Source organism: Trichechus manatus, unplaced genomic scaffold, assembly GCF_000243295.1.
Source record: "Trichechus manatus latirostris isolate Lorelei unplaced genomic scaffold, TriManLat1.0 scaffold00177, whole genome shotgun sequence".
Lineage (NCBI taxonomy): Eukaryota > Metazoa > Chordata > Mammalia > Sirenia > Trichechidae > Trichechus > Trichechus manatus.
The window spans coordinates 2,252,652-2,264,237 of NW_004444113.1; the positions used below are offsets into that span (position 1 = coordinate 2,252,652).

The 11,586-nt window shown below is 51.0% G+C and overlaps 1 protein-coding gene across 1 annotated transcript in view; it reads left to right on the forward strand.

Moving 5' to 3' along the window:
- Positions 1 to 9,697, forward strand: part of OLIG1 (oligodendrocyte transcription factor 1) — a 10,436-nt gene extending 739 nt beyond the window's left edge. The window contains exons 2-5 of the mRNA XM_004386993.3: positions 317 to 484; positions 534 to 709; positions 9,394 to 9,443; positions 9,579 to 9,697. Coding sequence (XP_004387050.1) covers positions 317 to 484; positions 534 to 709; positions 9,394 to 9,443; positions 9,579 to 9,697 — 513 coding nt within the window. The remainder of the gene's footprint in view (positions 1 to 316; positions 485 to 533; positions 710 to 9,393; positions 9,444 to 9,578) is intronic.
- The last annotated feature ends 1,889 nt before the right edge of the window (positions 9,698 to 11,586 follow it).

Genomic DNA, 11,586 nt, shown 5'->3' on the forward strand with positions numbered 1-11,586 from the left:
GGCCGCCGTGCAGGCACAGTTCTCCAAGTGAGGGAGGCCCCGGCCCCGGCCTCGGGGCGCGCCCCGGCCCGGCCTCCCGCCGCCCAGCTTCTCTGCGCCCCAGCGCTGCGGGAGAGCCGGGCCGAGAAAGGAGGCCGTTTCGAACCTTCTCGCCCAGAGGATGGGCAGTCCAGCACCCCGTTCCCGCCCCCAGCCCCGGAAAATTAAAGGGACCGGAGCGGAGGTTCAACCGAGCGCCGGGGCTCTTTGCGGTTCTGAGTCGATTCCAGCTGCTTTCGGCGGGAAGCTCGCGCATCCCTCTCCCCACTCCGCGCAGCTCTCTGGGTCCTTGGAGTTGTGCGTTCGCGAGGGTGGTGTGGACCTTAGGGCGCCGTGCGGGGGTTGGGCGATTGGCTTGCCCTACATGGGGCAGGAGGCCAGCCCGAAGCGAGACCTTCTGGGGACCCAGCACATCCGCTTGCAGGGGCGACACCCCGAGCCAGAGGTGGGGGGCTGATCCCCAATTGTCTTCTATTCCTTCTCCCCGGCCACAGGCCGCAGGCACCTTTGTTCCCACTGGCCAAGCCCTATCAAAGAAGGCTGCCGGACTTCGAGACGCTGAAGCAAAACCAGTTAGTCGGTGCAGATCATCAGCGTCACAGACGGACAGACGCTCCGTGACCGGACGGTTGGCACCGCGGTGCCGCGCTGACAACTCCATGGCCGCTGGGTGTGGTGGGTTGGAAAGTCGGTCCGTTTCTGTACCCTGGCTGTTAGAGGGCTGTTTTTGAGAAGCGCATAACCACGTATTTTGTTGGGGAGATTATTCGCTGTTAAATCCGAGGGTTTTAGGACGTCCGTTTAGAACTCGAGATTTTTCCCCTCTCCTCCCGCAAGGTAGCATAACCAACATTTGAGCTTGTTAAAAAAAAAAAAAAAAAAAAAAAACCGCCTTTCACGCAAACGGTGTTCCCGGTTTACTAAAGTAGGTAGCACTCCATTTCGCAGTTGCGGGCTTGTCAGAAAGCACGATCGCTGGTTAACGTTCCATCTCAGAAGACAGGACGCCGCAGCCCCCAACCGCCCGCCGCTCGGCGATGCCGCTGCGGTGGCGGCTGCTGGGCCGCACTTTTTGCGCGGTGCTGTTGGGGTCCGGGTCTTTAAAAAATGCGCCTGGCATGTCTTCCCTGTCACCGCGGTGCCCATTGGAAAACTATATAAATCACAGGTTTTGATTTGTTACAGGCGTTAACATTATTTTACATAAGCTTATGTTATCATCCTTCAGCAGCTTGCTTGCTTTTTTTGGCGTCTAAGGTTTTTTGCTGCTGGTAGTAGCCGAATTTAACTTGCATTTAATTTTATCTCTAACTTTGTTTCATTGCGCTGTGCAGAGTCAACAAAATAAATCATTTAAAAGCCCTTACATTTTTCGTCTGATTTGTTTATTAAAGAAAAAAAGTGCCCACATATGCTGATTGACTGAGACTTTCGGCGTGAAGTTTAGTAGTCAAATGATTGGGGTTCAAATTTTTGAAACTTCTTCTCTCCATTTGTAAACGAATTCTATGAACAGGCGACTGTAGTTCAAGTTCAAGCATGGGCTGAAAATGTAACAACTGTAGGTGCGCACGTGGGTGGATAGGCTAGAGAAGGGAGGGAGGCAATTCCAGCAATTATTTCTGAGCCAGTCTTGGGGGAACCTCTCTTTCACTGAAACTTCCTCATCCACAGAATCGGTTAAGTGACACATCATCAAATTATTTTGCATCTCAACATCTCAGAAATCCACTTTTTTTTTTTTTTTTAATTTTAGTGGACAAAAGCTTACGCAATGTCACACAGCTCTGAGCTATTTCCCTGTAGTCTAAATAAGGTTGGCTTGCCTCCTCGGCCATTAGACCTTACACATCGTTTAAATCTGCTAAGATGTGAAGAAAGCTCCCCTGTCTGACTGGTGGTCTTAAGACGAATGTGGAGTGTTGACTCACACATATGCAGTATTTAACAGTCTCCATTCTGCAGACTGCATACTAGATTTCAGAGTTGTTCATTAAATCCAACCCTGTTTTAAGGTAAGGAGCGGTTGTGGAGAAGTAACCTCCCCTTTAACCTCGGGAAAACTAAAGAAAACTCACACGTGACTGACTTAATTTTACCCACGCGGCCTGATCTGAGGCATTTAGGGAAAACGAGCACTCACTTTGGAAACATGTTAAGGGGGTGGAAGGGATGCTGGAAAGACAGAATTGACTTCACGGTTTACTCTCCACTACTAACCTAAAGGTTGATGGTTCAAACCCGCCCAGCAGCATTGTGGAAGAAAGACCTGCTGGTCTGCTCTGGTAAAGATTGTCATTGCTGTTAGTTGCCGTAGAGAGGATTATGCCTCATGGAGACCCTATGTAAAGCTTACAGCCAAGAAAACCCAGTGGAGCAGCTTTACTCTGTAACACTCAGGGTTGCCATGAGTGGGAGTCCACCCAACAGTGATGGGTTGACAGTTGCGGCTAAGTGTCTGTTTCCTCGAAGGGGAGGCAGGAAACAGCGTGCAAGAAAACAGCTCTGTGCACCAGCCTCTTCCAGGGAGGAAGTCCTCATTCCTCCTGGTCACAGGCTTTTGTGATATGTGAAAGTCTGCTGTGGCCTTCTGTCAATTCGATGCCTGTCTTTGCTTCCCTTGTGTCTTGACAAGAGACAGAAGAGTGAAAAATTAACAACTAAATCAAAGCCAGCCCACGTCCTCCTGGGCGGATGGGGGGACACCTATATTTCTAGGAGATTAGAAAGCAGCAGTTCCTCCTGCAACCCCAGCTGTCACCTAGATGCGACCATAATCTCAAAACCGTCTCAGAAAGAGCGAAGATCCCCAGGGAGGAGGAAGGGCCTGGTGGTGCTGGATGTTGTCTTTCTTCCTCTCTCTGCTTGTGGACGGGAGAAAGCCCCGGTGCCTAGTGGGAAAGAAGCGCTGTATGTGAGTTTTTATTTAACTGAAAAACTCACACCACATTGTGCCTTCCAGAACTGCTAAAGATTGTGCCTGAATTTAATAAGGGTATGCAGGACTGGCTTAGACATCCGCAAAATACTTGAAGTTGTCTGCCTCCATGTAGCATCTTGCTGGTCACTGTGCCAAGCAAGAGAAACAGACACGCTCCTTATAAGGAGATTATATCCTAAAAATAGCATCAGCAGGTACTCAGGAGTCCTGCCGGATACAAGAGATAAAACATGATTATATACCATGTCGACAGTGCGAAGCTGAACCTCTCCACACAGATCTATGACAGTGTATCCCGCAGGCACAAAGCTTAGGTTTAGAAGTGTATGTTGTGGAGCAGGGGGTTGATGTAGGATGGGATGTGATTTTTTCAGACGTCTGCAGTGTCAGGCCACGCCTGCAAAGGAGCTCGCTGATTGACCCCCTCACTTGTAGTGAGCTGGAGCAGGCTTTTTGTAGAATGATCACGTTTAAGCTGTTCTTTGAAGGGGTTGAGGGTGTTAGGCAGGCTTCTTAAGAAAGGGTACACCACGTCTCAGACGCAAGATGAGAAGGAACGCGTGGCTCACTGCCAAAGAAGTTCCCTGCACCGAACCAACCAACTTTCAGTCCCAGTGATCACAGAGAGCAGAACCTAAGGGGAAAATACACAAGGCCCTGAGATATTACGTTGCTATTATGTGTGCTGGAGGCCAGGTGAGCAATCAGTAAACAGGTTGAAGGCAGCGGGACTTACCTCACCCATAGTGCTGGTCTATTCACAGGTCTTCTCTAACGGGGACTTGTGACACCAGGTGTGAACTATACAACCTGGACAGTGAGTGTGGCCATCAAGGGGGAGTCTCCACCCCAAGCATGGAAGAGGTTTTAATTTGCCCAAGTTCAGAGTATGAGCGACAATGCTTCCATGGTGCCCAGCTAGTTTGGGGGTTTTCATCTTGCCCAGGTCTGCATAGGATGCTGCCTGTGAGCTGGCAGTCAACACCCAGTGCTTCAGCCTACCAGCTGGACCTCCTAGAGCCTCCTGCTGTGTTCAGGAAAGCAGGCCAGAGAGGAAGCCAAGCCAGGAGGACATTTTTTTCCCCCAACACACAAGGATACTTAATGAACTTGCCGAGAACGAGGTGTTGGTAAGAACCAAACCAGACCAGCTGCCGTCAAGTCGATTCTGACTCATGGTGACCCCATATGTGTCAGAGTAGAACTGTGTTCCATAAGGCTTTCAATGGTGTGATGTTTCAGAAGTAGATCACCTGGCCTTTCTTCCGAGGTGCCTCTGGGTGGATTCAAACTACTAACCTTTCCGTTTGTAGCTGGGGTTAGGAAGAGCTGTTAAAGCGATGCTTTTGGTCACTGTGGCTACAGAGCATCTGCCGGCAAAGCACCTTTCCTCCACAGGTGTCTTCCTGCGCAGTCGCTGCCCCTCCCTCTCGGCACACTCAGTAAACATTCAACAAAAAGATGACATTAACCAAAGAAGGCTCAGGGAGCGACAGAGGGAAAAATGCCATGTTTTCCTAAAGCACAAATTCACTTTTATCGAGAAGGTTTTGGTCGCAGGAAGAGTCATTTGAAATATTGTTTTTGAGCACAGTCCAGGTTATCCCATCAACTATAACGTGGGAATTGAGCAGCAAGAAACTCCTCCGGACCCACATCCAAACTGGTCTCGTTAACTGCGGAGAAGCTACAAATTAACTTTTAACTACACCCAAAGTAAACGCTGAAATGCCTGATCAAAAATTCAGTCAAGTTCTTTCTGTGCACGCAGGTTTAACAGCTCCATCAGAAAATGTCCCCCCTTGCCTCCTGCTCGTGTTGACAAGCCCGGCCCTGAGCTCTGACCAAAAAAAATCCCAACTCATGGCGACCCGTGTGTGTCAGAGTAGAACCGTACTCCATAGGGTTTTCAGTGGCTGATTTTTTGGAAGCACGTGGCCAGACCTTTCTTCCAAGGTACCTCTGGTTGGACTCGAACCTCTAACCTTATAGATAGCAGCTGAGCACGTTAACCATTTGCAAGTCCTTCAACGCCGCAGGCTACACGATGCTCAGCGGAAAAAGTCCTGGATTGAAAGCAGAGGGACTGCACTTCTCCTTTATACTTGGTCTTCCAATGTGGCCACAGATGGCAGAGCCCGCAGGTGGCCCACAGGTGGGTCACTGCACAGGACAAAGGCCACAGGCACCAAAGTCATATCTCTGAGTCCCTCGGAATGTCAGTGGGGCAAAGGACCTTAAAAGCCACATGTCCACCCTCCTCCCTACACGGATAAGGCAGCTGAGGCCCAGGAAGGCTAGGAGACCCGTTCAAGGCCACCGAGCTAGTCGGAGGCAGCAATGCCCGGGAGCAGTGCTTGCTTTGGGTGGGGGATCACAAGCTGTACCTGCTTTGGGTGGGGGGTCACAAGCTGTACCTGCTGAGGGAGTTACAAGCTGTACCTGCTTTGGGGGGTCACGAGCTGTACCTGTTTTGGGGGGGAACAAGCTGTACCTGCTGGGGGGGCGGGGCACGGGCTGCTTTCTTGGTTTGTCCTGGTGGGGCTGACATTTCCTGGACACAGGAATTTCAGCAGGAGGTTCCCAACCCAAACAGCCCCAGATGACCGGGCTCTGGCCTCTTCCAGCCTCTCTGCTCAGCCCTCTGTGGGCCCCCGCGTGTGGCATCAGGAGGGAGACAGCCTAGGGCCAATCCCCTGCCAGCTGACCTGGCTGCGGTTGCGCCACCTGAACATCCTCTGCTAGCCTCACCCCCTTGCCCTGAGGGAAGCCGGGATTGGTGACAGGGAGCATCAGGCACACCCTTCGAGAGCTGCTCTGATGGTTGCACGTGTGTCATTAGGGTTTCAGAAACCAACTTCTTCCAGCTGACAAACGGACAGGAAGGCAGGAGGGGACAACGTAAGGGACTTTCTCTTTCTTTGCAGCCTTTTAGCATTTTCACGTAGAGACTAAATGTGCTGACTGCTGGATCCTGATGTTCTCAACACCCTGGGCATCTTGCTGCTTGGTGTTTTTTCCATGGATCTGAGACATTCTCCTCCCCAGCCACTGGGGCTGGCTGCCCGCCAAAGCCCTGGGGTAGGGGAGAGACCCCTGACGCGGGCCTGCATCTGGAGCGAGAAGTAGGCAGCAGGCCCAGAAGTATTCGCTGTAGGTCTCAGCACTGGGATCCAGAAGGGCTATCGTGTCCCAGAAGTTTTTATGTCATGTACGTGACTCCTCAGAGGTTGCCAGAGTAGTACAGCCAGGAGACAGCAAAATAACAAGGTCCGGTCAGAACACTCATCTCCCGGGTCAAACAAGAAAGAAGGAAAAAGAAAAGCCAACTCAGCTGGGGGCGGCGGTGGGAAAGGAGCCTGGCTGGTGATAAAATGATACTACCAGCAATAAAACGATGCTGCTAGTAGTAATAAAATGATACTACCAGTGATAAAACGATACTACTACTAATAAAAATAATAACGGCGTCAGCAAGAGCTAACACGGTGCTCATCGGTTGCCAAGCAGAGTCTAAGCATTTCACATGTGCCTTTGCTTCCTCCTCCTCCTCTCTCAGGGCAAGACTGTGCCCCCCACCTGTCCTCTCTCTCCCCCACACCCAGCTCTAGCTGTTCTTGAGTACTAGTTAAAACATGTCTCTCCCGGATACCCTGCTAACTCAGACCTGGAACCACTCCCGAAGTCCACCTTTCAGCCAAAGATTAGACAGATTAGACAGGCCTATAAAACAAACAATAACCCATGTGAGGAACTTGCTTCGCAGTTCAATCACACATATAAGACCAAACGGGCAACACCCGCCCAAAAGCAAAGACGAGAAGGCAGGAAGGGACGGGAAAACACGGAGAACCCGGGGTGGAAAGGGAAAGGGGCAGAGTGCCGACACATTGCAGGGATTGCAACCAGTGTCACAAAACAATTTGTGTATAAATTTTTGAAGGAGAAACTAATTTGCGCTGTAAACTTTCACCTAAAACACAACAAAATTAGAAAGAAAAAGACATGTCCAGTCGATGCGCTAACGAGGGTTTCCACAAGCCCATCACGTGACAAGTAGACGCTGCACTTAACTCCTCCTCTTCTGAAGCTGAAGTCCCCTGAGGCCACGTGGTGACTTTGTAGGTCATTTCACATGTAGCGTTTTGCTGTGGTTGCGCCACTTTGTATTTTCAAAGTTCCCAGGCCGAGTGGTGGCTGCTATCAGGGAATGAGGGAGTGAGATATTGGTCAGGGATTGTGCGTGGGGCAGAGGATAGACTTCACCAACCTTTCAAGACACTAAGTGTCCCTGACACCCCCCGGCCACCGTGACAGGAAGTGCTCGCTTTTCAGGTAGTGATCATTAGGTGTCGTCCAAAACAGCTCTTAAAAAACAGAGTTCAGCATCGAATCTCTGGGTGGTGCAAATGGTTAACACACTTGGCTGCTAACAGAAAGGTTAGAGGTTCAAGTCCACCCAGATGCCTCAGAAGAAAGGTCTGGCAATCTGCTTCCAAAAAATCAGCCACTGAAAACCCTACGGAGCACAGTTCTTCTCTGACACACATGGGGTTGCCATGAGTCGGAATTGACTTTACGGCAACTGGTTATAAACAACAGAGATGAGCGGACGAGGAATCAGGAAAGAAGACTTTGGAGACGATTTGAAAACATTTATCTACCTAGCTTTCCAATCAAAGGAGTTTTGTTGTTTTGTGTTTTGTTTTGCTGGCTTGCTTCTGGCGGTTCTCCTGGAAGCTGACCGCTCTGCAGCCCTGGTTATCCCCACACCACAGTCTTGTGCTGTATCAGGCAGCGTCACGGTAAGGAGTTAACCCAGCTCTCTCGCTGTACCCACCACCAGTGAAGCAAGATCAATAAAGCTGGCCGTTAGGATGCACTGATCAATAGACAACCTTGGAATTCACTCCTGATGGTAGCATCCCCACTCCTTGGGGCTGTGAACGCATTAGAAGTTGCCTTCTGTATGTTATATTCAGACAGCCATCCCCGGCCCCACAGTAACTCCGCAGGAAGCTCGCAGCTTTGAGACAAGCTGTCCCTGGGAGTGTGTGAGGGAAGGTGTGTTGAAGCTGGGCTGGGGCTGGCCGACCGCAGCCCCGGGGAGTTGGGAGAAGGAAGAGGCTCACCTCCTTTGCCCTCATCTCCACCCCCAGGAGCCTGTGCTGTGTCCAGGTGCGATCAGATATCAATCTCCTCTTTCATCCTCCCTGTCTCCCTCCTATTCCTTCTTCCCTTTAAACCTGTCAGCACACTGCCCTTGTTGGTTGGGCCCTGTGACCTTGGACTGGCTACTTGGACTCTGGCGGTCTTGGTCTTCTCACCTCTGAGATCAGGGTAACAACAGGACCCACTTCAATGGGAGTTAAACGAGACAGTGCGTGTCAGCGGTTCAGCACAGCGCCCGGACCCGTAGGTCCTCCATGCCATTGCTGCTGCCGTTAGGTGCTGCCGAGTTGGCTCCAACTCACGGCAACCTTGTGTAGAACAAAAAGCAATGTTGCCTGGTCCCGTGCAATCTTCATGGTCATTGGTTGGTGTGTTTGAGCCCATTGTTGCATCTACTGTGTATTTTAAGTCCCTTCCAACGCAGGGCTCATCTTCGGGCAGTGTATCAGACAGCATTCTGCTGTGATCCAGGGTTTTCATGGGCTTATCCTGGAAGCTCCGCTGAGACCCGTCCACCATGGGTGACCCTGCTGCTGTTTGAAATACCAGTGGTAAAGCTTCCGGCATCACAGCAACGTGCAAGCCACCGCGGTGTGACAAACTGACGAACAGGTGGTGGCCATAAGCGTTAGTTATTGTCATTGTGGTTTCAAATTTTATTGTTGTTTCTACTCACGTAATTTCCTCCATTGGCTAGAAGTGCATGATTTACATCATAATACATGCAGACGATGATCGTTTAAGAAAGCAACGGTGCGCACTCAATCATGCCCATGTTCTCTTGCAATTCATTAATAGGGCCCATGACAACATCCGATGACACCATTCGAAGTCCATTCGAATGAGCAAAACTGCCTTCCAGCCCTTCTAGTGCTACCTTGGTGTTTCTTGAGGGGCTTCTCTTCAGGAGCTCTGTGCTAAGCTGAGAGGACAGCGGTGGCTCAGAGGTAGAATTCTCGGCCACCCACCTCATGTGCAGCTACCACCTGTCTGCCAGCGGAGGCTTGAGCATTGCTATGATACAGAACAGGTTTGCTACTAAGACGGACTAGGAAGAAAGGCCTGGTGATCTACTTCTGAAAATCAGTCCGTGAAAACCCTACGGATCGCAACGGTCAGATCCGCAACTGATCACGAGGATGCGTTGTGCACAGGGTCACCATGAGTCGGGGACCTACCCGCCGGTGGCTCACAACAACACATTAAGCTCATCCTCCAGTCTTGGCTCTCGGCCCCGCCAGGACGCAGGCTGTGGTGCCGAGCCCGTATGGGAGCCGGACGCTGCTCCAAGGTGGGTGGGGGAGGGCACTGGCGTTCTCTGCTCCCCGCTGATCGACTAACACACAATGGGTTCTTCAGAAGCCCCTGCGTTTCAGCTGTCTTGGCCACCGCGGCCACAAGCTGACTAGATGTCATTCTCCACCAGCGAAGCGTCAGCTCAGGACAGATCCAGGCGGCAGCAAGCGGGTTGTGGTGGGCGGCACAAACAGCAGGCTGGGGCGCATGAAGTCACCGCCTGACCTCATCCCTGCACATGGACGCTGAATGAGGCTCAGTCAGGCCAGGAGCGCCTCCGGGCAAGGTGCTGGGCTTCTCTGCCAGGGGGGCTGGAGGGCGCTGCCGGCCCCTTCCAGACAGTCGCTCCTTTGTCCGGGAGTCGTTTGCTGGGCATCTACCTACTAAGTGCCAGGACAGCAAGTGTTTCTCAAAACAGTGTTTTTAGTCATCTGAACTCAAGGGGTGGTGCAAAGAGTCAACGCGCTCCACTGCTAAAAGAAAGGTTGGAGGTTCAAATCCATCCATAGGTGCCTTGGAAGAAAGACCTGGTGATCGACTTTCGAAAAATCAGCCATTGAAAACACAGTGAAGCACAGTTCCACTCTTACACACGAGTCGGAATCCACTCGATGGCAACTGGTTTTAAACTTGGGGGGGCAGGGCGCCTGTATTAGTTTCCTAGTGCTGCCATCACAGAGAACCACAAACGGGGTGAATTCTAAGGACAGAAGATTATTGTCTCACAGTTCTGCAGACGAGTAGTCCAAGCTCACAGTGTCAGCACCGCTGTGTTCTCGCTGAAGGCTCTAGGGGAAGCGTCTGCTCATCTCTCCCGGCATTCCTCAGCTTGCCGCTGCAGCGTAATGCAGCCTTCACACGTCATCCTCCCTGTGTCTCTCTGTCCGTGTGTCTCTTCTCTTTTCCACCATCCAGATGGGATGAGGATTCACGCTACTTCACAGCATGTTGTCGTAACTTGCGTTGGGAGGCCCTGGTGGTGCAGTGGTTAAGAGCTCAGCTGCAAACCAGAAGGTCAGCAGTTCAAATCCACCAGCCGCTCCTTGGAAACCCAGTGGGGCAGCTCTACTCTGTCACATGGGGTTGCTATGAGTCAAAATTGATTCAACGACACCTAACAACAACCTCCGCATCTATAAAAAGGGTATGATAAGGGTGTTTACCTCACAGGACTGCGGTGAGGGTCAAATGAGGCACACAAGCCCTCAGCTGAGCCCCTGGAGCCATTTTTATCAGCCGTTACAGTGCAGACACACCCACGCAGCAAATCTTGTCTTCCTCCCCTTTGGCGCACAGGCATTTGGGGCAGTGGAAGGGACAATGCCCAGTCGGTTCACTTAGTTACTTTGGAGACTGTGTGACGGCCCCCCGAGGAACCCAGCGTTGACAACACACACGTCTGCAGTTGTCGCTGTCGTTTTTCCTTAAGTAAACCTCCAGGATGAGGCAGTGGTGGCTCCGTGGTAGAACGCTCGCCTTCCATGCAGGAGATCTGGTTCAAATCCTGGCCGATGCACCTTATCCGTCTGTCAGTGGAGGCTTGAGTGTTATTTGATGTCAAACAGTTTTCACCAGAGCTTCCAGACTAAGACAGATTAGGAAGAAAGGCCTGGCGATCTACTTCTGAAAATCAGCCAATGACAATCCTATGGATGACAACAATATGATCCACAGCTGATCATGGGTATAGAGCAGGATTGGGCGGCATTTCATGTCATTGCGCATGGGGTCACCATGAGTCAGGGGCCGTCTTGATGGCAGCTGACAACAACAACGGACTTCTAGAAGTAGTAATAATAATAGGAGTAGTAGCAACAAGTTCATCCCCAGGGTTGATGTCACCCAGTGCAGTAACTCATTGTGTCTCCCCCCCATGGACCTCCTCCCGTACCAGACTGTACAGATTCCTTAATGTTTTTTGTGCTAATGTTACTTCTAAATTGTAATTCCCGTATATCAGCCCTTCTTGTCCTTTAATTACTACTTTAGTCTCAAAAAAGTTATTGATATAGGTTCACAAATACTAATTACCACAATATTGTAGCTAAATCACCAGAAATTTGACAAAATCAGCCATTATAAAAACACGGTAGCAACAAAAACAACAGCGCGGTAGCGCGTGCAGACGAAACCACGTG